We start from the raw sequence: 25426 nt of genomic DNA, 5'->3' as shown, positions 1-25426 counted from the left end.
AGCAAATAGAATTACCAAATTTGACTTGCACATCTCCAAGCATGAATTCCCTGTGAATAAGTGACTGCTAATATGTGCCATTTTGTAGCACACTATTGCCAATAAAGCAAATAGGAATTGCATTGTGGAATTCAGTCACCTAAAACAATGGCCAAAAGGTCTGCATGTATTTGATACATTAAATATGTTTTCCCACTGAATTTTTATTCTATGTGCAAAGTATTAACATTTAAATTATGTTAAATAAATAAGGGAATATATGTGTTTCTTTATGCACATGGTTTGTGTCCACCCACCAAACTTTTTTTTAATTATTCCTGTGAATAAAGTGTGGCATGCACTATTCCACCCAAAAGTACATCCTGTTGTCACTGGCAATTTGCAATGCAACTTCAAAGACCCCCAGACCTGCACAGGACAAATGGTTCTTACACAGAAGATTGCCATGCTTCTTAGCATGGTCAGTTTTTTAAGCAGAAATTTGTATTTTGAAGCATTGGTTCTTTGGGGTTTTTTTTCCCTATACTTTAGCTTTTCATAATGTTATTAACAGATTACCCCAAATGCTTGCTGCTCAAAAACTTTTCATAATTTTTACTTGGGAAATCAGCTTCTCTGCGGGGCATTTTTTCTGTATTCTTTGTATTCTGTCTGCTGCATTCTTATGCTATTCATACTAGACATCTGGCTGTCTTCTCCACCCAATTCCTGATGGGTGTGTGCTGCCAGGGAGAACTTCTAGTTGTTGATGGTGACTCTACTTCAACCTAAATGAGGTATAAAAGCTCACATATAAGGAAGATAATTTTTAACCTCACTGTACCAGTTGGTACATGTCAAATTTTAGTTTCCTGTGGTCAGTTTATTTGGGTGGCATATTTTCCATGCACAGATGCAGAAACAAATAGATCTGGAAGCAGCCATTTCTGTGCAACACAGAGGCATAATCAGTAGGATCCAAGCAGGGTAGCTCTGAAGGCATGGTACTGCATATGCTAATGAAGGTTTGCTCTAGAAAGAATGTCAGACTTGCATGACACCTACGAAGACACCTTTTCCCAGAGCAGAACATGGAAAATGCCTTTTCCTGGGCTACAAAAATTCATGGCTGCGATTTTTCAGAAAAAGAAGTAATTAAGCTTCTCCGTGTTTTGTTTACTCAATTCAGAAACAATTCAGCTTGTAATTGACAGATTATTTTTAAGAAGCTATACTGTACCATAGTAAACCAGTCACTCAAGAGGATATCTTAATGCAGCGTTGTGGGAGGAGGGAAATCCTGAGTCTGCAAGACAAACCAGTGGTGGTCACCTTCCATTTCAGGCTGTGCAGAGACTAAAATATTTCCTGTTCTATCTCAAATGAATATGTTTCAATGTTCAATTCCTAATCTCGCAGGATGCTTTGTGGTATGCAACTAACAGCTGTTGTGAGTAGCATTGTTTTTATGCTTACTGTATTTGTTTCATGTCACACTTTTTTTTCTTTCCTCTCCTTTGCTGTTGGCTTCACTTCTGGCTCCATCAGAGAGAGCTGCAGGTCTTTGCTGCCGCTTAGTAGTCCCCTGTCATAAAGGAATGCCAAGGCTTACTGATCTGTCTGTCAAAACCAAAGATGTCTGGGAAATTCCACGAGAATCCCTACAGTTGATCAAGAGACTGGGAAATGGGCAGTTTGGGGAAGTATGGATGGGTATGGAGCAAAATAATTACTCTAAAATAGCTCGCTGTGTGGGGATTACAAGATGGAAGGTGAAAATGTAGGACATTGTGATCCACAAGAAAAAAAATTAGTAAAGCTCAAACTGTTAGGAAAAATGTCTTTGGAATCATGCCTTTGACTTTGAAATTCTTTAATCTTCAACTTTCACTATAATTGATGGCAAAAGAAAACTGAAAATCCATGTTTCCTTGGAAGGCCTTGATTTTGACAAATTACCACTGTCTTAATAATAAATCAAGGCTGGCATAGTAATCTCTTAGCTATACCAAGGAGCCTTTTTCTGCAAGCTAACAAAAGAAGTCCTTACCTTCAGCATCCAAAAACCAGTGTTTGCAAGTGAACTTTACTGCAGCACTGAGAGACCCTCACCTTCCATCTTTCTCAATGCATGCATAATTTTGGATTATAAGTGTGTTTTTTTATTAATTTCCTCTCCTATAGAGAAAGCTGATGGTTTGTGTTTTAACTTAACTGTGATTGCTACGAATAATACCCCACAAACTGTTGGATTGGCTAAAGATGCATGGGAAGTTGCACGTGATTCATTATTTCTGGAACAGAAGCTTGGTCAGGGGTGTTTCGCTGAAGTGTGGCGTGGTAAGGCAGAGAATATATTTTGCTTTGGATGGATCTTTTAAGGCCCTCTTGGCAGAAATAAACATTTCAAGTATAGATCTTAAGGCTAAAAGACCAGAATAGAGTGAAATGTTAGTTTATATTGCCTGAAACAGTCAAATGTAAATCCAGTAATCCATGGGGAAGCTTCCCTTCATTTGCACACAGTGGTATGAGAGGTTAGGGCATTAAAATTCATTAATTGCCTTGGGTTTATTTGGGTGACTACACAATTGCTAGGTATTAAAATAGGAATGATGCTAAACCTGTAAGGCAGAATGGCTAACCAGAAATTAATCTGGTAAGTAGACATTTTTCTTACCTTGTCTGTTGTAGCACTGATGGAATCAGACCCTGAAAATGTTTCCATCCATTCTCTCAGTTTAAAAATAATGGCAAATATCAGCAAGCTGATATTGTCAAGCTAGCTTTCCCATGCATCCACTTCTTCAAGTCTGTTTGCAATTTGTGTCTGCAGCAGAACCCAGTAATTTGATATAGAGACCAAGGACAACAGAGGTAAAACTTGCCAGGCCCAGCTGAACCCCCACTTTGAAGTCCAGAAATACTGACCTTTTCCAAATCCACTGACATTGTTTTCTGCACACTGGCCAGCTTAATTTACCCATCATGGGCCTCATTCTTTTAATGAGTACAAAACAACAGCAATTTAACATTTACATAAATCTTAGTATGGCCATAGCATTGAAACACAATATAGTGGCCATTTCATGAGATATGGCTCAATTTCTGGCCAAATTCTGTTCTGTATAGACTCTGAAATTACCAATTCAAATAATCACTATATGTTGTTTCTTCACAAAAATTTGAGGGGGCAGTTTGACCACTCCTTTTGTTGCAGTGACACAAAATATGTACAGCCAAAACAACCAGTGGGTGCTCCCCAGCAGCAAGTCTGTGAGATTTACAGAATTTATGGACTAGAAATATAGAAATTTAAAGAATCTCACAGAATTACAGTTAACCTGTTGCAAAGAAAGCTGCCTACATTTATACTGGGGTTTCCAGATAATTGCAGTTTCTCCTTCTCATTCTCCATCTTGAATGCACAAACAAGTTTCCAGTTTATGCTCATACTTAGTGGTCAGCTCTGTGTGCCATAGACCTTAAACTGATACAACAAGTTAAAGGAACAAATGTGAAAAATAAACAAACAAACAAATAAATAAATAAAATAAAATAAAATAAATCAGCTATGAGAAATAAAGTGCCAAGTGCCAGTACCAAGTAGCTGTCAGAAATGCAAAAATTATGATTACAATTATGAAATTCTGTTTCTTACTGTATAGTAAGTAATATGTTAACAGCCCTGAAGCATTATCAAATTGGAATAGATTAACACAGTAAAAATTAACAAAAAACATAAGTAGTAATTAAGTAGTAACTAACTATATATGGGAGGAATTCAGAGGGAAGTCTATGCTACTTTTCTGTTAGAAAAATATACCAAAACAGAAAAAGAAAATTTAAGAATTTAAACTGGAATCATGGCTGAGAGGATAAGTTAGCATTTTCGTTTTATTCTATTTTTTTAATAGAATAAAAATTAAGAAAGAGAAATTAATAAAAGTATTTAAAAACAGACTTGCTGAAAATACTTCATGGTAATAGAATGAGTCCTGGGATTTTTATTTAAACAGATAGCACACAATTAATCCTGTTAGCAGATGAGGTGAGATCCTATTTTATGAATGCCAGTCTGGTGCCCCTGAAACTCTGGTATTATTCCTGGTTCATGTAATTTGTGGTACCTTTGCAAAGTGGCCATGGCTGATGGCACACTGCAGTCTGGAGCCTCAGGGACTCCAGACAAAACACACTCCCTGTCACCCATCAGAAAAGATTTTGGCCACCCTGCTTGAAATTAGAGGCAAAGACACATCCTTCCCAGCTCACACAGGAGTGCCACTAGAGCAAGGTCCTGCTTCAGCTCTGGTTTGAAGGACTGAGAGAAATTAAGGCTTCAGGAGTCCTTCTGAAGCGTGCTGGGGTAGCAGGGGTGGTAACTCAAGGCATTACTCCACTGACAGTACAGTGAGAGCTGGCACTGAACTGGCAGAAGGAAATAAAGGCATAATGAAAGCCAAACTTGCACTGCACACTTTTGACTAATATGTGCCTCAAGCTCCCCCAGACATTTGGGATTGCCCTTTAAAAGTGAGGGCAGCAGCTCTTCCACTGCTCTTCTGCTATCCTCAGCCAGGCAAGGTAGACCTGGGACCTGAGCATTTTCACAAAAAAAGACTCATTTTATGGCTCATTTATTCTCTGGCAGGTTGCAAAAGCTCATGATAAAGTTATTTTGGCCTAACCAGCTCCCATGCAGCAGCTGAGCCCTGTTATTGTTCACATACTTCTAACAAACTGGGTTATTTCACAGGTACCTTTTTTCATGACACAGCCTTTGTGTAATTTGTGGGCTTTCTGCTGTCCTCATGCTTGAGTGCAGAGTAGTTTTTAATGTGATTAATTCCCAAAGTCATTTAGTGTTGTTCTGCCTTATCACACAGCAGCTCCCTTTCTACAGATCACATTCAAACCCGTGACAGTCCCCTGACTCTGGATCAGGGTTCTGGCTAGTCTGGGCAAAGGACAACCAGAAGGCAGTAGGAAAGTGGTATTTCTGCCCATTTTCATTTTCATTCCCACAAAAGAAAAAAAAATCACCACCAAAAAATCCTCACTGTTTACATAAATAGGTCTTCTGTGTTTTCTTTCTTTCCAGTCCTCCTCCCCTTTGCAAATACCCAAGCCCCACCTCTTGCAGGATGCTCTGAGTCATCCTTCCCCAGTTCTCTCCAGGTTCTTGTGCAGGCTTTTGGTTGTTCCAGAAGGCTGATGGCTGAAAAACGATGCAACTTGTCTATTTCAGTACTGACCACCAGTAAAGAGCAAACTGAAGTGGGCAGGAACACTTAATTTTCTGTCAGCAGCTGCTGGGGATAAGAAGAGGAAGGAAAAAGACACATTTCAGTTTGGAAACACATCTGTGTTTCTAAAATGAAATCAATTCAGGATTTATTTCTCAGGAGGTTTTTTGTTTTTTGGGGTTGTTTTTTTTTAATCCGACTCAGAACAAAGCCAAAATGTTAAAATGTGTTGCAAATGAGAAATTCTGGTTTAACCATTTTTTTTTGTCCAAATCTGTGACTGGAGCTGTGTTGTTGTCTGTAGCAATTACTTGTTAGCAAGGGAATACACCAAGATAGATTTCAGCAGTCCCAAGTTTCTTACTCGGAGAAGGTTTCTGTGGAGATCACTGGAAACATTGTCTGAGTAGGACAACAGCAATTGTGCCCCAGTGCCAATGGGAGTATTATTTTTCAATGTAACAGTAACATTTGTTACATTTCAATGTAACAAAAAGACTAAAATATGAAGGAGGTGTGGGAGGAATATAATGATAAAGTAACATGGGAAGCTAAAATTTTTTTAAAAATCTTATATTAAATGTTCTTGCTATTTTTTTCCTTGCTTACATTAGGCATCAGGTAGAAAAAGGAGCAGAAGATACTTGATCTAACTAAGTGTCTGTGCTTGTAGGTACATGGAATGGAAATACTAAAGTGGCTATCAAGACCCTGAAGCCTGGCACCATGTCTCCAGAATCCTTCTTAGAGGAAGCCCAAATCATGAAGAAGCTAAAACATGACAAATTGGTCCAGCTTTATGCTGTGGTATCTGAAGAGCCTATCTATATTGTCACAGAGTACATGAGTAAAGGTGAAGCCAGAGCTGCTGTGCTTGATAATATTTTTGCTTTATTGTTTCTCCTTGGGGATACAGAGGGAGGTGCAGTGGGGTGCATGCGAGGAAGGAGAGAGGGAACAGGAAACTAGAGTCACCTCTGGCTTCAGAAGAATTATGAATTCCACTATGAACTGGGCCCAAAACCTGATTCACAAAGAAAATCTGTACTAGATGGGGGAAAGAGAAGTTGGTGCAGGCTAAGTGATTCCAACTGAATCAGCATCCAAACTTCTTCCCTGGCGAGCGATATGCATTCTGTAGGTTTTATGATACCACATGCTGCTTCCCAAGATCCTAGCTTTTCCTGGCATCAGAGAGTTCTTAGGACATCTTCTTTCAGTGTTTACTTCTTGGCCTAGGATTTCTGTTTCCTCATTTAGCCAATCCTGAATCTTGTCACTGCACCTCATTCTCAGACCACACTTCACTTTCAGTCCACCCAATTATCATCTTAATACATGATTTGCACATATTATTCTTTCCTTCCTCTTTTTCCTTCATTTTCCCCTTCTCCCTTGTCTCTTCCTTAAGCTACTTAGCTGGTAACAGTGTAGTAAAATGAGAAAAAGAAAACTTCTTGCTCCATCAGATCTCCAGCAGGGTGCTGAGAGCAGAGCAAAAAATCTGCTTGTTTTGGAAAAGTAAATGAACCAAATAGGAAACATAAGTTCTCACAGGGAAGTTTCATTGTACATTGGAGGATACACTTTGAAATTTTAAGTGCATTCTTTCAGTCTATTTGGAGTTGACTTTTATTTTCCTGGCAGGTGCTTGCCCACCTCCCTCCTCAGAGGCATCCAAGTCCTGACTAACTCACACTTTAATCATACGTCTCAGTGACAAGCATATGCTTTTTCCCTTTAAAAATAAAGGCTTTTCAAAACCCTTCTGAAGTATGGGGTTTATTTTGGCTTACTTTACTGGTTTGTACTGTAACATTTTACATCTTTGGATCTGAGCTTGAGGCTGACAATTCATCAAGGGAGAAATGCTTAATCATCTGTCTTTTTCCTTTATTTTTTAAACCAGTTCTCTGACCTTATTTAAAGGAGAATGCTACACTTCTCTGTTCAGATACAAGACTAGGACAGAAGCTATAACATCCTAGGCTCTTTTTTTAAGGCAACAGGGTACTTTCTTGTTTTCCCTTGCACAGGAAAGTGATGTTCTTATAACTTTTGCTAAAGTTGCTTTCATTTAATCTCTTCTTTGTCTTCTAAAATTAATGGTTCATGCTGTATTTAGTTCTGGGTTACCTAGAGGAGCACCACTAATTTCTAAGGAAAAATAGCCTTTACCAATGCTCTCCTCCTTGGGCTCACCAGGCTCTGGGCTGACCTCTCCTTTGGATCAGGTTGAGCTAGGATCTGACTTCTTCCATAACTTTTGTGGCTTGGAACTGAGCTGCTGCTTTGCAGTTAGCTGAGGCCTTTAGAGAACAGCAGGTATGTAAAGAGCACTGCAAAAGTTAGGAAAGATCAACTTTCTCAGTAATGGTCAGGAAAATTTAAAACAATGCTGTTTCCTTTCTCTGCAACTCTTGTTGTAGTAGTTGCACGTTCTTCTGCAAGCCAGCTTAAAGAGTGAAGTGAGTACAATAGGGGAATTTGGAGATATCATGGATTTTTTTGAAACTGTCCCTTGAAATTGAAACATTGCTGTCTTTAATATTGCATGTATTGCTGTGCCTCCATTCTGATTAATGTCTTCCTAACATTTCTCTATTGTGTCAACTCTGCATTCGCAGGGAGTTTGCTAGATTTCTTAAAGGATGGAGAAGGAAGAGCTTTGAAGCTACCGAATTTGGTGGACATGGCGGCCCAGGTCTGTCTCCAGAGCACTGAGCACTGAGGTGTAGGTGTTTTATAAGCCATGTATGAACTGAGTTTGTTTTAAATGCATGGTTTGTCTCTCCTGCTCCTCGCAGGTGGCCGCGGGAATGGCGTACATCGAGCGGATGAATTACATACACAGGGACCTGCGGTCTGCAAACATCCTGGTGGGCAACGGCCTAATATGCAAGATTGCTGACTTTGGATTGGCAAGACTGATTGAAGACAATGAATATACAGCCAGACAAGGTAAATGCAGCAGCAGGTGTAGCACTAAGTGTCATTCTTGTGGCAGGGAAAGAGTGGGACGTGGTTTCGAACAGCTCTCTCTCCTATGCTTCGGGGCTGCTTTCAGTAAATCCTGAACTCAAATTAACTCCTAGTCAGAAGTTCACTACTGAATGCATGTCCTGAAGAGAATGTCTTATTTCATTGTCTTTTTTTTTTGAAAACCAAAATGAAACAAAGGTGATGAGTGAGAACACAGCTGGAAATGACAGCAAAGAGGATCTTCATGGTGCCACAGCAAAGAGGATATTTTACTTACTGGTTATGAGAATGTGGTATCCAGAAAAGTGTATATAGGGTATTTATTTTGTAGTGTGCCTTCTAGTATTTACTAACCAGTACTATCACTCCTATACTGTTCTTACTTTCTTTATTTCAAAGAGGTCAAAGAGTTGTGCCTCTGTGCAATGGAGCTGCCTGTCTGAGCACTTTATTTTCTTTCTTTCTCTTTCTTTCTTTCTTTCTTTCTTTCTTTCTTTCTTTCTTTCTTTCTTTCTTTCTTTCTTTCTTTCTTTCTCTCTTTCTCTCTTTCTCTCTTTCTCTCTTTCTCTCTTTCTCTCTTTCTTTTTCTTAAGAACTTGTTTTAATAGAAATGCCATCTTCCAGTGCTACACAGGGCGCTGGGCACAGACGATCACTGATACACTATAGAAAAATGACAAAGAGTTTTGTAGCTTTTTCTAAAAAGCATATGTGTTCAAACTGAGCCATGTCACAGGCTCTTTTTAGTTATTCTTTACAAGTCATGCTTAGTTGTCAGATGTTGGTCCAAGCTGCAGAGCTACAGTTTTGTTCTCTTTCTGCTGGCAGTACTTTGGTAGTGCTTGCTCAATATGTGTTGGTAAACACGACTATCCTTTCAGTGCCAAAGCCAAGGAGGATCCCATTAAACCCTGTTGTGCATCACCAAAAACTCTCTTTGTGGGTTTCCTCTTGTGAGTTTCTTCTCTTGAGCAAAGTGCCTGTTTCAGCATAGACTCTGTCATTAATTCTTGGGAAACAGCTAACCCCTTTCTGTAACTTTTTCTCTAAGTGTTGACAGAAGGAGCCAGAAAGTTTCCAGCATGCCTTGCCCCGGCCAGGGAGCAGCAGCAGCTCTCAAGCTGTTCTCACCCCCTGAACTGCTGTGGGGAGTATCCAGTCACGGGGTGTGGACCACAGGCTGCATCCACCCTAAAAGGTGCCTGCTTCACAGTCAGACAGTGAGGCCTGATTATCTTGGTGGGGTCCTTGAGGAGCCCGCGACAGATACTAATGCAGAGCCTTAACTACTATTGATTTCAGCCTGAGGGTGGGAATTGCTTCTTGTTTGAAAAAAAATAGGCTGTGTCATTCTCTCTAGAGCAATAAGAATGTCTGGAGAGGCTCTGGCAGACAGAAAGCTGCCTGCTTGCTGTTCCCCTGTGTAAAACAAGAAGAGTTTTCCCTGAGCAAGGCAGGCAGGTCCAGTCTGCAAAATGGCTTTGAAACAGTGTCCCATGTTATCTCCATTTCTGCCTGGTTTGCTGCCATGTCTTTTGTTCCCTTTGGAAACTACCCAATGTATAGTTTTACATGACTAATTATTTGTTTTCATAGACAAGTATGTGACCTACTTCTGGCCAAATCTCTTCAGGCTCCTGATCCCTAGGAAATCCTGTGATGACCTGTTTGCCTCCCAGTTTAAATCTCTCAGAATACTTTTGCCCTCTTCACATGTTTAAAAAACTGTGAAAACCTGCCTGACTGATCCTGAGGAGAAGTTTAGATTTTTTAAATAAAAATCACTGGATTTGGGGTGGAGAAACTTTTAGAAAAGTAAAACACCAGGCCTGGCAGGGAGAGGGAACATAGCTGTGGGTACCTCCAGCCCTTTTTCCATGGCAGAAATCACTTGTATTGAGGAAAAAGTGTCTGGGAAGGGAGAATTAGTTTGGCTTTTAAAATGCATTGCTGATGATCTGGAGATCTGAGTCATGTTTGCCTGGCTTCATCTCCTTGTGCCACTATGGAGAAGTCACCCATCCTTCCCATGCTTGAGGGCAATGGACAGTAATTCCTTCCCCTGACCTCCGAGTCAGGCTGAAGTCCTTCAGAGCTACAGAATTCCTCAAAAGAGAGACCCAAAGTGCTGTAACCACAGGCATCATGTAGAAAGTTTTTCCTACTTTCATTAATGATTTTTGTCCCTTTCTTAAGGAGCAGGAAGGGGTGCTTTTTGTGACCAAGTAGCACACACTCAATTCACATTTCATTGCAATTAACCTGGCTTCCAAGCCAGGGTGAGCCTAAGACCTTTAATTTATTGAGGGAGAAACATGGTTTCTAATGCACCAATGGATTTTTTTTTTTCCAACTGGAATTCAGTTCTGGCTTGTTTAGTTAAGCTTCAGTTTGAGCAATGCTTGTTGGAGACCACAGTATCAGGAGGAAATGGTTGCCTCTGCTTGTTTCCCATGACCTATTACTTCAGCCTCCAAGGGGATGCATCTGGGGACTGCTCTGTTTATCTAGCTGACTACTGCTTCAGTGGGAATTTTGACACAGGAGGAAAGCTTGGCCAGCAGAGGGGAGGGGAACAGGGAGTGCTCCAGACTGGCAGCTCCTGTGGGAGAAAGGAAATGTTTTTCCTTGCAAAATCTGAAGATTAAAGTCTCTGGTCACTCTTCTCAGCAGTCATCCTTCTTTTGGCTTAAGTGCGTTAGTACAGAGCTCATTGCTGGCGTGGGGAAGAGGTGGTTTTCTCCAGCTTCGCTTGATCTCCTACTCCCTTCCCCCACTGTCACTTTTGTCTCTGATTAAATATTTTGAAAGGAAACAGATGGGGATGCTTTGAGCCCCAGCAGGCTAGAGTGCAGGATTCCTGAACCTGTGTGGGTATTACTTAGCCTGGTGGTAATGTTTTACTGGCCGGTTTATTTTCTTTTGGGTTTGAACAAAGGAGGCCTGACTGCTCCTGATTTATGAGAGGTAAATAAAAAGCAGTTCGTTGTCTGCACTGCCATTTCTCAGCAATTCTTGGGAAGGAAAGAGATGGTCATTCCACTAATGATTTAAAGTGTGTGACTAGCAGCTATACACTGCCATTAAATAATACAACAAAAAAAGTTCTTGGCTTGTAATGAGCATTTGGCTCCTCTGGCTTTTAGAGGAAGTGAGTAATCAAAGGGGAAAAACATGCCTGTTTAGAGTGACACCCATTTCAAAGGCTACACTGGGCTTGCAGCTTGTCCCATTCCTTCTTTTGGCTATTGCTGTTGCAACATCTTCCCCACACACAGAGTGTCAGTGTCGGGCATGCAGTGTTGCTTCCTTCCATTGGCGATGATGCTTGTGTCAGCCTGTAAGGCGAGATTAAAACTCCTGGTATCCTACAGGACAAACTTCTCATCACCCCCAGCAAAGGATTTCCCTGGAAGTTCTGCTATCCTTGCACTGATACAGTTCACAGTTATGTGGAAAGTGCCAGTGCTCCACAGAGTAACTGGGTTAGAGCTGTTACTATTCTAAGCAGCAGCAGCTGATACAAATTTTTTTATTTCTTAATTTAAAAAAAAAAAGTGCAGAGTGATTTTTCCAGGCCATGTTTCTACTGCACACACCAGCAGCACTTGCAGTAGTGCCACTCTAAGCACACATGAAACAATAAGGATCTTTCTGATGCCTTCCAGACGAGTCAGAGCTATTTTGGGAGCTCTAGTATGTGTTTGTAAACTCACAGATCATTTTAGCCTCCCTAACACTTAGAAGTAACTCCTTTCTGCCCTGCTTAAAATCAGGTGGTGCTTCTTAGTTTGATTTCCTAGAAATAGGCAGGGATTTCCCCCACCCTCCCAGGCTCTTTCCAGTCCCTTTGCAGAGAGCTGTTCACCAGCTAATCAGAATGATTTGTTTGTGACTGTGCTGCAGGCTGCAGCATCCAGGGCTTTGTTCTCTGCAGTTCCCTGAGCCAGCCCAGGAGGGGACAGGAGAAAGAACTCCTGGTTCTCAGCCAGAGGGGTCCCGGGGCATCCCCGCCCGCTCCTGCAGAGGTGCCATGTGCCCTGCGGAAGGGAAGGGAAGGGAAGGGAAGGGAAGGGAAGGGAAGGGAAGGGAAGGGAAGGGAAGGGAAGGGAAGGGAAGGGAAGGGAAGGGAAGGGGTGTTCAGAGCCGCAGTCCCGGCCCTCGCCCCCCGCTTCCTGGGAAGAGGTCCGCCTGCGGGGCCTGCTCCTCATGGCTGATGTTTGCCAGGCTTGCAATTCCAAGTTCCTTCTCGCAGCACAAAAAAATGTGATTGCGCGGTCCCTCCCACACGGCACTCATCATCGCCTGCCGGGGCTGACTCGTTTCCTGTTTCATGCTTGCTTCAGCACTTCGTTTTTGCCTTTTACAGCTTTCCCTTTCCAGCCCCAGAAGCAATCCAATGCCACACTACATTCCCAGATTGCTAGCCCAAGCGGAGCCCGAGTTTTTGGGTCATAGAGCTTGGAGTCCTCCATTGGGTTTGGTTTTAATGTACATGAGGTAGCAGCTTTGTAGCATTTCCAGAAACAGGATCATTATCAAGCTGGCAGTGGCTCTGGGGCATGAATTTCAGAGGTTTCTACTTCATCAAGATTTAGATCTGAAAAGAAACCAAAGCTCTGAGGGATTTTTACTTGCCTCAGAAGAAGCCATGCTGAGAGTTGTATCTCAAGGTCACTCAATCATCCCAGCCCCCTCTGCTCCTTCTCATCACAGGAGCTGCTTATAGCCAGCAAAGAATTAAAACAGGACCATGGATTGATTTTTTTCCCAGGGAAATCCTCCTGGGAGATAACCTGTGTGAATTCCTGGGCAGAGTCAGGCAAAGGTCCCAAGAATAGGGCTGAGCCTCACAAAAATCCTCACAGGCTTGGGGCTGCTGCTCTAACCATAAATTGTATCAGCAGCTTTGGTTTCATGTGGTTACGAGCAGTGCAGAAACCCAAAAAAGGCTTTCCCCAGGCTGTAATGTTTAAAAAAAAAGTGTGGGGGGGACAAGACGACTGAGATAAAAGCTGCAGATTAGTACCCTATTTTGGGGCAAAGACAGGTTATCCCGACCTGATGAATGCAGTCTGCTGTTGGTGTCCATGCATGGGGTTACTGATGTGCTGGTTTGTAATAAAACATGTTCCAGCAACAAAAAGAGAGAAATCCCTCCCCCACTGATGCAAAATCTGCCTTCAGAGTAGGAGATGGGCTGCCTTGTCAGCTGGGGTGATTTGGCTTATCAGATTTATTAACATGCTTGTCAGTAATACACGTTTTTTATCTGATGCTGTAATTTGTTTGCAGCACAAAGTCAGTTTGTTTAATAAGCTTCTGAGGCCTGGGCAGAGAGAGGCATTGGGTTTTTTAATCAGTGTGTTGGGAAGAGAGTTAAGCACAGGAACTGTGTGTCCATCAGGAACCATGCACAGCATCCGGCCTGTGCTAACACTCCATGGAGCTACAGCAAGCAGGAGGCTTCAGGGCACTGCTCAACACATTTGGGAATTTCTGTGCTTTCACAGCAGTGCACTGTCTCTGTCTCCAGTTCCAGGCATTGAATGAGGGGCAGCACCTTGGAGGGACCCCTGTCAGGCAAACACACACCCCCATTCACACAAGCTGTGTGTCATTTCCTTACGTGAGGGCAGTGCAGGTGACCAGCCTGGTGTGTTCTCCCTGCTCTCTGCTTTCCCTTCACTGACAGCTCTGCCATACTGGACCACAGACTCTCTTGAGCCATCTAGCCTCCAACATGTGTTGCAGGGCCAAAAAATCATGAGGCAGGGCTCTGCTAGCAAGCTCTCTGCCAAGCTGGCATTTTTCTCCTCCCCATCTACCACTCCGAATCTGTCATCTATCAGGAAATGCTGCACAAACTGCAGAATGTGATTTTTTGTATTAGTTGTTTTAGACAGAGAACCATCCACAGCAGGGGCAGCATAGAGAAGTAATGAATAGCTGTCCTGTAGTTGGAAAATCTTCAGCACAGACCATTCATCTTTCCAGCAGTGCTCATCACGCCCCAGTGAGGATTGTGCTGGAAAAGGGATGTCCTGGAATTCATCCCCCTTCTCAGGGACTTACCTTGCTTCTCATTTTCCTGTGTTTTGACAACACACTGCATACTCATCTCCCAGTGCCACACTGGCAGTAGGTTGAGGAAGACAAAAATACTGGGGGAATTGGCCACAAAAGAGTCTGAAGAGATTTCCTTCCTTCAAAGATGTGTTGTAGGTGGTTGCTACCTTTGGATCTGAGTTTGAATCAAAAGGGAATTCGAGCAGATTTGGCTAAGTTTCTCAGCAAAACACAGCTGATTAAAGAAAAATAAAATTGTTGAATAAAATGTGTGCAACATGTGAACAATCAAAGCCCCCTGCGTGGCCATCTCACACAGCACCAGCCAAGGTCCAAGGCTTCAGGCTCCTGGCCAGCCTGGAGCTATTCCCTCATTCAGCTGGCACGGGGTGTGTGTACTGGCTGGGCTGCACGTAGGAGAGAGCAGAGGGACACTGGCCCTCACGTTCAGGGCTGCCTGCACAGGCCCATCTAAAGGCATGCACTGCTGCCTGTGCAGCCTGACCAGCAGACACATGCAGCTTGAAGTTTTTCCATCGACTGGCATGGGCTGTACAGCCCCAGGACCTCCCAGCAGCTGGAGCAGCCAGTTGCCAAGCCCACGTGGCTGCTGGTGCTGCTGAAGCAGGGCCAGCTTCCAGGACATCAAGTGATGGCAACTTCTGCTGCAAAGGACTCACACAGCACAGCCAAGGCAAAAAGAGGAGATTAAAGTCTGCAAATTTTGAGCCTTGTGAGCTAAGATTGGTCACAAAGAAGTGTAAGTGAAGGAGATTGAAACTAAAACCAAGCACCCAAATTTTAGTTCTGCCTACGTGTTGCCCAATGAAAATATATGACAGATTTAAAAAAGTGAACAGGCATCCAAAATCCTCAAGCATCTTTGCAAATCTATCCAGTACTGTGCTTAATGATGCTTAACTAGACTTACATTCCTGACTTCAGGCATTGATATCTGAAATTTTCTCTTGCATCTTTTCCATCCTTTAGCAAGACATTTTCAAGTCATTTAGCAGGAGTTACTTGACCAACTGCAATACTCCCTAGGAAAAAAATGTATTTGTACTAGAGTACTAGTCTCTCTTAGGATCATTTACATGTAGAGCAGAAAAAATTTTAGCACATCAAAGTTTTACTAAGTAAGGAGATGAGAATTACCGTGTTTACTTTTTACTCTAAGTCACGTCAGATGGGGGTGTGTGGCAGAAGATACAGGACACTGAGCCCTGGATGTGATGGCAGAGCAGTGCCAGCAGGGAACTCTAAACAGTACCATAAGTTCACTCCCTGACAGTGATTTGTCCACGTTGTTACACTTTCACGCTCCTCCTGAAAGCAAAGGGAGCTTTTATGAGAGGGTGATGTGAAGTCGAAGTCAGTCTGTTTCCAAATTCAAGAGCGTTTGTCACTAGGGATCAGCAATAAGCAATGCAACTCTTTTGCCTGTATGTTAATACAAGACACCAGGGAAATGTCTGCATATTTTTGTACATGCTATGAGTTAATTATTACCACAAGACTTTTCTTTAAAGTCATACTGAAAATATTTTCCCTAAGAAAACAGTCAGTGATTGGAAAAGCAAATAAATCAGTGTTTAAAGGTTTGTTATCTCACTATCCTTACTGCAACTGGCTCCTGCAAGCTCTGATGATGGATGAGCACATTAGAACTGCACGTATTTAAAGCACTACAGGCTTTGCAGTGCCAGGAGCTTAAAGTACACTGTCAAGTTATAAATCACAAGCCAAAGTCATGCCTTGATATCAAGCACTCCAAGCAACTCCAATGGCAGTATTATTTTAAGGTCCTTGTGTGTTTCTAATGAAATATTGGATTTGCTTTTAATTTTTGTTTTCACCATGTTTGCATTTTGCTCAGCTTGAGCAGGCAGACTGGGAGGTACAGATCCAGTATATGTCACTTCTGCTTATATGTAATAACTGTGTTTGATTTGCAAATATTTAAAACACTTTGGGAGAAGTTATTTCTATTATATTTGGCTTATTTGTTTTTAAAACTGGGGTGGGTTTTTGTGTTTGTTTTTTTCTTTCATTTTATAAAACTTCAAACTTGAGCTAAAATGTCTTATTCTTCTCTTGTGATGTGGGACAAACTGACCCTTTCCCTGCTTAGTCTTTCCTGATGCCCACATGTCCCCTCTGTACTCTGTGGAGCTGTTGGGTGACACTGGTCTGCAGCTCCTGCCACCTGCATGTGCTGCAGAACACAAGAGTCCCCTGTGACCTGGTGCTTTGGCTCTGTCTCTGTTCTGGTTAAGACTCATGTATTCTCTCTTTAGGTGCAAAATTCCCCATTAAATGGACAGCGCCAGAAGCGGCCCTGTATGGAAGGTTCACAATAAAGTCAGATGTGTGGTCTTTTGGGATCCTACTGACAGAGCTGGTAACAAAAGGGAGAGTGCCATACCCAGGTAAGAAAAATGTCCTGCTTCACCTGGAAAAAGGAGTGGGAATGGGCCGTATGTTTAAGCTGCAGTGGTTATTTATATTCTCTGAGCTCAAAGGAGAATGGCTATAATGTGTAAATTTTGTGTATGCTTGGAAACAGTTCTGACTCAAAGCTGCTTTGGGATGGTCATGAGAAAAATGACAAGGGGACAATTCAACATATTCATTTCTACTGTTTTAATTGTGCTCAATTCAGTTAATATAATTTCTAGACAACTAATGAAAGCACTGTAAAATTATTATATTCTGGAGCAAATAGCTCTCCACACTATTGCATTTACTTTAAGGTACCTACAGTTAAACTCCCACAGAGGCCTTACTCCTTCTATTCTGTCAGTCTGGTTCATTGCAAGGTTTGATGACTGTCTGAATGTCTGGTGCTCTCAAATCTCTTTTTCATAAACTCTTAAATTTTAATCCTTGCTTTTGAGATGGATGGAAAGGGAAGAAAATAGTTCTGTGATGTGCAGACCAGAGCTCATGGCAGGGTCACAGCAGGGCCAGATTCTCTGCATGGGGGAACTGGAGGCCCCATGGCTCTTTGTTGAAACCCTGCCAAGTGTCCAATGGATTAAGATTTGTAGGAGGGGTGATTGGATCTGCCTATGCAGAAAGAGCTTTTAATTGTTGTTGCCCTCCTGAAGACTGTGGGCATTCAGGTGAAGAGGAAAGGGGTGAGGTGAAAGCCATGCATTACATGGAAAAAATTTAATCCCTTCTTTTTCTCATCAGCACAGATATTAACAGGGGATGCCCTGCATTTCAAGATGCCTCTAGCTGCATTTTTTTAGTATTTTTATTTTTTAAAAAATCTAAATACTCAACAGTCTGGCTGTGTGCACTGCAGCTGATTTAATGGAAAACGCCCTACAGCAGTTTCAGTTTTCCAATCTGTGCTGTGATCAAGCAGTCAGATCCATATATCAAACTGAGCAGGAGAAGCATCAAGGTGGAGTTCAGTTTACCCTGTGGTGTCTCACACCACTTCAGAAGACTGAACTCAGCAAAACTAATCTTCCAGACTTGTACCAGGAATTTCAAGTTTGCTAGCATCTAGCAGCCAGTAGCTGATATTTGAGAAGAGAATAAGGGGACTGGAAGGCATCTCATGATCAGCAGTGAACTTTGGCATCATTAACAGGGAGCAGCTTAGCAAAGGTGTGGCTGTGACAACTGAATGAGGTAGCAGAAAATACAATGGCATGTTTCTGTGGAATGGATGAGTCCCTCTGCCCAGCACTTCCCCTTGTGGGGTGTTGCCTCCAGTCAAAGCAGCTCTGTCACCAGTCAGCACAAAAGTCTTTCTGCCATAAGATTCCCGGTAGTGGTGTGAGAAAGCAATGATTTCTGCAGGTTTATTGAGGGTTTAAACAGACACTGCATGCTGTGCAAAGTTCAAAGAGAGAAAAAATATCTATAAGCTTTACTTGGTATGCTGCTACTCCCAGAGTGTGGGCAGTGTTCCTGACTGGGCTGCAGGAATTCTCTAGTCACTGCCAGCAGAGTGGATGCACAGGGGCTGTCACCAGCCAGGGCAGAGTTAAGGTGAAAGTACCATTCCATGCAAAAACAACCATTTAAGCCCTATGTTTACTCACAAGTCTGTAGCTGAACACAGGGCTGGCCACGGCTGCAGAGGATGTCTGCACTTCATAAATGTTTCTTTCCCTCACCAAAGGAGAAGGAGTCCACAGGATGTGCATTTAAGTGCTCGCAATATATAACTTCTTGCAGGAGCCATGACAGTAATCTCAGGCATGGGCTGTGTCCTGAAATTCTGGACAGTTTTATTAAGTGGCAGCTTGAGCACATCAAAGAGAACCAGCAGGATCTCTCCTCTTTCAGCACCGTCCTACCCCTTCATCCCTCACTACATAAAGCCCTCACATAAAGCCGAAAGTCCTTCCGGCTCACTCTCCTCCACCTGCACTAGGAAGACACCAAGTAGCTGGAAGCAATTTTTTGTGTGTTACATATCACTAAGTCAGCAATTTTCTGGACAGTCATGTGCTGCCTTGGTTACACCCTGCCCAGGCTCTAGGCCAGGGCCACTCCTTCCCACCAGGACTCCCCTATTGCTCATTTGGGGGGTCTTAACAATTCTCATGGTCACCATCACTCCCCTCTGCCAGTTTTCATAAGAGCAGCCCAGATCTTACCTTTAAGTGTCCAAAGTCTTTACAGATTTCAGTCTAGTCTCATCTCCCAGACCTTAAATAGGAAAGCTTTTATAGGCTGAGGCAGCAGTAGAGGGGAGCTGGGGCCTTCTCAGAAGGATCTGTCTTTGCAAGTGGATGGAAAAGAGAACTTGGACTTTCCAAGGTGGCAAAGGCCTCCTGAGCTCCTTAGAAAAGGCTCTCTTTTCCCCTGACATAGAAAGGACCATCTATCTCCTGCTGGGAGGAGGAAGGACCTTGTGAAGGACAAAGTTTTGTGAATACCTATCCCTGTCTGAGATAGGCAGTAGGGTTCAGATGCACCCACAGGGCTTTTCTTGCCATTATGGCATGGCTTGCACGAGGAAGAAAAATGGGATTTCTGTCATCCTGAGAGGCAAGACTCAGCCCTCTTCATCCAAGTAGACAACCCATAGGTGAGAGAATGCGGTCTGTTGGCACTGCCAGCACTTTGGTACCCGGGATGTGACACTGAAAAGTGTCAGCCTTGAAACAAAGAGAGTCATGGAATTGTCTGTCTGCTGTAATATCCAGTTTCTGGAATAGTTGTGGGCATGTTGTCCTGATGTTCCTGCTTACAGCTTGTAGCAGGCGGGGAAAAGTGGAGAGAGGCCCTCAGACAAAGGGATTGCTCTCTTGCTTGACAAGTTCTTAGTGCCTGGAGAGAGGATTTACAGCACACATCACAGTCCTGGGGTGGTACCCATGCCTGCAGGACACCATACCTCGTGCCTTCCCATGTCTGGAACCAGGCATTGTTATAAGCTTGTGTAGAAGGAGGGAGAAGCACAATGAGTAGGACAGAGGGGGAGGGCAGGCAGTTTACAGCAGGGACACAGACTGGGTGGTACAGAACTTGGCATTCTTTGTCCTACAGATTTCAACCAGTTCCTGTCCTGATGCCCCATTTTGGAAGACAGGCTGGTGCAGTGGTGAGATACATAAGCTGTAAAGATTTTGCTGGTGGAGATAATGATCAGTCTAGAGTTCATAATAAAGCCTTGCCCCAAACTCTATAGCTCCCACAAGCAGGACCAACTTTTTGGAAGTTGTCCCTATGTTCATACTTCAACCAAGCCTTTTCTCTGTCTGTGATCATAATGGGCCACTATGATAACTAGTTTATGCTTTTTTATCCTTTTCACAAGGCAACAGATTCAAATAAGCAACTTTCACAGTCTTTCACACAGAGGCTCTATTTCTAGTATTACAGTGGAGAAATGAAAAATAGACTGGGCCAGAGGAGGAGCCAAGCTTAAGAAACAGTCTGCTTAGTGGACCTTTTCAGTGTCAGTTTCTTTTCTCTTTGACAAATGCCCTTCCCTAGCTGTAGTTGGAGAATTTGTGGGGTTTTAACATGCTGCCTTTGGGATAAGCAAAAATCTCAGCCACACCTGACCTTGCCCCTTGTGCTTTCTACTGCAGTTGTCACGTCAAGAGCATTTTCATTTTAACTCTAGTGTGACAGCTATGATGCTACTCACATTGCTGCCTCTGGCCAGGCAGGTCTTTGAGCCTATGCTCCAAGCAGCCCTGCAGCCTTTGGGCAGCTGTATTCAGCCTCCTCATCCCTGGGGGGAGCTGGGCCACGAGTGCCATACAGCATGTGCTACCCAAGCCTGGGGCCAAGTACATAACAGTGAGCCAGCATAGGTAGGTGAGTGTAACATCATCGTGGATGGTAAATAAAAGGTTAAGAAAGATGTGTACTCATCACATAGGATAGATAAGGTCAGGTGGGTTTATTTGTAAGCAAGGAAGCTCTGCTCACAAATGCTGCAGCTCAAGGTTGCATCTATTCATCTGTCACACCAAGGAAATAACTTATTTTAAAAAATAAAACCAAAGCAAAAAACAGATATTGATAGTCCAGCTTTGAGGATGAGGAGATGTTGGGGGTTTTCAGGCTTTAATTTCTAGGTGAGGTGGCATGACTTCCAGAGTTTTAAAACCTGTTCCACCTTTTACCCAAAAATAACTTGGTTTGCATTGCACTCAGTAAGAACAGCATTCAGAGGTTGTCTTCCCTCAGGAGCAGCTTTGCTGTTCTCTTCCGTGCACTGTATTACTCGGATCACTGGTCTGAAAGCATGCAGTGGGTCTGGAAGGAGCATTATTCCCAGTCTGTGTATTGGGTTTGCATGGCCAAGCCATCACAGTGGGAGGACGGGGGGGGGGGGGTGCCTGAGAAGAGGCTGTGACCTTGTGGGAGGCCCGTGGAGACAGGAGCCCCTCTGGAGCAAATAGATGCAACCTTGAGCTGCTGCCCTTGAAGGACCATGGAACAGTGACCCACCCTGCAGCAGTTCAGGGAGGACTTGCCTGTGAGGTGGACCCATGCTGGAGAAGTTCATGGAGAGCTGTCTCCCATGTAGGGACCCCATGCTGGAGTAGAGGAAGGAACCCTCTCTCTCCCTGAGCAGCAGGAGAAACAACCAGTGATGAGCTGACCATAACACCCATTCCCTGTCTCCCTGCAGCACTTGTGGAGGAGCTAGAGCTGGGAAGGAGAGAGGGGTGTGGATAAGGTGTTTTTAAGGTCTTATTTTACTTCTCATTTTCCTGCTCTGATTTTGTTAGCAGTAAATTCAGTTGATATCTCTAGTTCTAGCCTGTTTTGCCTGTGACACTATTTGGCAGGTGATCTATCCCAGTCCTATCAACTATTAGTCTATCAACTAATGAGCCCTTTGTTATATTATCTCTTCCCTGTCCAGCTGTGGAGTGAGATAGAGACTTTGGTGGGTGCTTGGCATCCAGCCAGGGTCAACCCACTACAGTCTAAGAGAAGAAAGCAATAGCAAAGTAGCCTAAAACAATTACTCTCCTCACTGGAGTTCACATGTCCCAAAATAATCTGTATAGCTCATTAGTTTGCATGCAGGGACACTCCCTAGTTACAGTAATATTTCCTGTCTTCTGGAAGAGCAGCATTGCCCAGATCCATGATATTTGCAAATCTGCTGTGCTCCATCTAATCAAGCTCCTAAGAGCACACCAAAATACTTTCCAGTGTTTTCTTCAGCCATAATTGGAAACTCCACATCCTTTTTTGTGTCACAGTAACTCTTACAGTCACTGTAACTTAAAGTTCCTACAACTTTTCTAGGAAAAGCCAAGCAGTATTGCATTCTGTCCTCAGTCTATATGGGCAGTAGATTTTTATGGTACTGAGCGTTAGAGTGTCTGTATCCTGTGGCATCCTGAGATTATTGAAGGTTTCACTAATAAAGCTGGATGGTGGGAGGTTATTTGATTTTTGGTCTTCTCAGGGAATAAAAAGCTAATGGAAAAGCCATCTTTTGGGAATTGGATGTTTTCTTCTTGGCCAAATAGTAATTCTTGAAACATCATGAGCACAAGCTGATTTTTCATAGAATTCTACAATGATAGAATAGTCTGGGTGGGAAGGGACCTCTTAAAGGTCATCTAGTCCAATCCTACCTTAAGCAGGGATATCTCAGGTTACTCAAGAGCCCTTTCCAGCCTGAACCTGAATGTTCCCAGGGATAGGGTATCCATGACCACTCTGGGCAACCTGCTCCAGTGTTTTACCACCATCATTGTAAAAAAGTTTTCTTTCTTATACCTAATCCAAATTTAGTCTCCTTCAGTTTAAAACTGAAGTAAGTTTAAAACTGAAGCCTTGTCCTATCCCGACAGGCTCTGCTAACAGGCCCCCTTCATGTACTGAAAGGCCACAGTAAGGTTTCCCCAGAGGCTTCTCTTCTCTAGGCTGAACAATCCTGATTGTCTCAGCCATTTCTCATTTCAGGGCCCTTCTCTGGATTAGCTCCAACAGGTCCAAGTCCTTCCAGTGCTGGGACACCAGGGCTGGATGCAGGGCTCTGGGTGGAGTCTCACCAGAGCAGAGCAGACCAGAGGGGCAGAATCCCCTCCCTTGCCCTGCTGGCCAATCTGCTTTGGATGCAGCCCAGGACACTTCTGGTTTTCTGGGCTGCAGGTGCCTATTGCCAGCTCCTGTCCAGCCTCTCATCCATCAGCACCCTCAAGTCCTTCTCGGCAGGGCTGCTCTCACCATATTTGTTGTCCCCCAGCATGGATTGATACCAGGTGTATCCCCAACCCAGGTGGAAGAGCTGTATCCAACAAAAGAATATTGCTGAGTATTTTATTTCACAGATTTAAGGATTTTAGGATAAACTTTTAAGGGGTCTGGAAGCATAGTGCAAGCAGAATGTCATTTATTATTTATTAAGAGTTGAAACTCTTGGGTATTTATTAGGAGAGAGGAGTTGTACAGACTGCTCAGATATTCTCTCTGTGGTGAAGATATGACAGACTCCAGCTATCAAAAGAGAAACACTAAAACTTGCAGGATAAGTAAGTCTATAGAATAGGTTTGTAAACATAAATAGGCAGTTTAAGAGGTAAAATGTGTACCTGAAGCACTCCCATTTTTATAAGTCTGACTAGTAATCCAATTGATTTAGACATAAAAGTCTTTGAAACACTGCTTTTAAATTAGCAGTTCATGTCAAAACTAACAGAATTTCTTTGGCAAATCCTAGGTACTTCAGCCCTTGCTGGATGTCTGAATTCCAGTGAGGAACATGAGGATTACTTGCTTTAGTTTCATAACTGGGGTTTACTGTGGGGGAAGGGAAAGGGGAAAGGAGAAAGGAGAAAAGAAAAGAAGAGCATTTTCCTGGATTAAACTGTGATGAAAAAACCTAGCTTGACTCACTTTCCAGGGACAAAAAAATGACTATGATTTCAGACAGCAATGTCTCTTTCATGTTCTTTTTTCTACCTTTTTGTTAAACAAAGGGAAGTGAAGAGCTGTTTATGTTTTTCCTCCCCCTTCTGTCTCCTCAGGGTTTTTCTTCCAGCACACAGTTCGTTATCAGGTTTCAGCGTGTGCTTTGCAGCACTGAGTAAAGCACTGGATAAAAATACCAAACATTTGATATCTTAGAACAACAAATCAGCTGGGAAGGAGCTTTTCTGCTGCTGTTGCTTCCATCCATGTTGTACTTAAGGATGTACAGCCAAAATAAAAGCAAAGAATGCAGTTTGTTAGTGGTTATTTATATACAAACAGATGAGTTACCGGTACCAGTTATTTTCATAGCCTTTAATACGTAAGGGAAGCAAAGCACAGCAGAAGTTCTCACCCCAAAACACAAGGTAATTCAGCTGATTCAAAGAGAAGGATATGAAGAAAGGTGCAGATTTTAGTTCAAAACACAAATTTATAAAACTAATATTGAGAACACAAAGTGAACAAAATGTGCATGTTTTTTTCTTATAGTGTCTTGAAAACAGCAAGGCCAGAAAGTTTGGGTTGATGCTGCCTTGAGTTTGTGGTGTCTAACAGACCAGTAATGTTTTGTAGTCTAATGAAAAAGTAAAATATCTTTTGGAAATGTTCTTGCTGGATAGTGAGGAACAACCAAATATTTTTTTTCCATGTGTTCTGGTTTGTTGTGAGTCTCTGTGACCTAACAACATCAGTTTGGAGTCAGTAATATAGGAGAACCTTAACTCTATGCAGAATCTGATGTCTGCAGAGGCTTGCTCTTTTTTATCATTTTGAAGACCTAACCATGATCCACTTCAGGAGCCATTCAAAGCGTTTGCTCCTAGTTTATAAATACCTAACACCAAAAATATGGTGGATGGATGCAGCTAATAAATGAAACACAAGAAACCAGTGCTGAAATGTTGGTCTGCAGGTTAGGGAATACTGTGAATCAGTAATCTAACCTTTCTTTTTGCAATTATCCCTGTGAAAGGGGGCATTAAGGAGAGGCCTGTAAGAGTATGAGACAGTTTTCTGGAGAGGCTCCTCAGTGCACAACAGGCAGCAAAAGAAACAGTGCCCTACTTTTCCTTTTTCCTTTCCCTTGCCTTGCAGTAAAATCCATATATGAAAGTAAACCAAGTACTCCTTGTGTTTGAAAATGGGAGGTGCTGCAGTAAGCTAAGCAGAACCACGCTGTGACCACAACATGGATAATTGAGAGCCTAAATATAAATACAAGGAATAAGTGAGGAGACCATGCCAGGGTGGTTGCAGTGACAGGATAGGAATATGATCCTTGCCCAGATCCTTGCAAATGGATATCACTAGGAGGAAATTACCCTGACAAGATAAGAGGAAGAAGGGTTTTGTAATCCTAAAGTGAGATGAGAATCTAGAGGTGGATAGTCAGGAAAGGCTAAATGATACAGATGTTTTTTTCTAAGCATCCTTAATAATTAAACACAGTCAGGACACGAGGATAGAGATTAAGGACCAAATCCAAGGTTACAGCCAAGTAACTGTCCCAAATGCTATGTAACATAAGGATTTTATTCCCTATCATGGCTTAACCCCAGACAGTAACTGAAATACCACACAGACACTTGCTGACTCCCACTGCCTACCCCCAGGCCCCCAAAAGATGGGATGGGGAGGAGAATCAGAAAAAGGGTAAAAACCTTTTATTTTTATTTTGACAGAGTAATATTCTCCTGCTGATGCCCAAGAGGTTG

At 42.8% G+C, this 25426-nt stretch overlaps 1 protein-coding gene across 4 annotated transcripts in view; it reads left to right on the top strand.

Annotated features, from left to right (window-relative positions):
- The window catches only part of FYN (FYN proto-oncogene, Src family tyrosine kinase), a 137994-nt gene that overhangs the window by 107883 nt on the left and 4685 nt on the right, over positions 1 to 25426 (top strand). For 2 of the 4 annotated variants that reach the window (XM_064412945.1, XM_064412944.1), the window contains 5 exons: positions 1528 to 1692; positions 5902 to 6081; positions 7856 to 7932; positions 8036 to 8189; positions 16580 to 16711. In XM_064412945.1, the coding sequence (XP_064269015.1) occupies positions 1528 to 1692; positions 5902 to 6081; positions 7856 to 7932; positions 8036 to 8189; positions 16580 to 16711 (708 nt within the window). Of the gene's footprint in view, positions 1 to 1527; positions 1693 to 2163; positions 2320 to 5901; positions 6082 to 7855; positions 7933 to 8035; positions 8190 to 16579; positions 16712 to 25426 lie in introns of all 4 variants that reach the window. The other 2 variants (XM_064412947.1, XM_064412946.1) reach the window with 2 other exon arrangements.

This window comes from Passer domesticus, chromosome 3, assembly GCF_036417665.1.
Source record: "Passer domesticus isolate bPasDom1 chromosome 3, bPasDom1.hap1, whole genome shotgun sequence".
In the NCBI taxonomy this organism is placed as follows: domain Eukaryota; kingdom Metazoa; phylum Chordata; class Aves; order Passeriformes; family Passeridae; genus Passer; species Passer domesticus.
The sequence above is the reverse complement of the archived record's forward strand: the minus strand, read 5'-3'. Positions and strand labels throughout refer to the sequence as shown.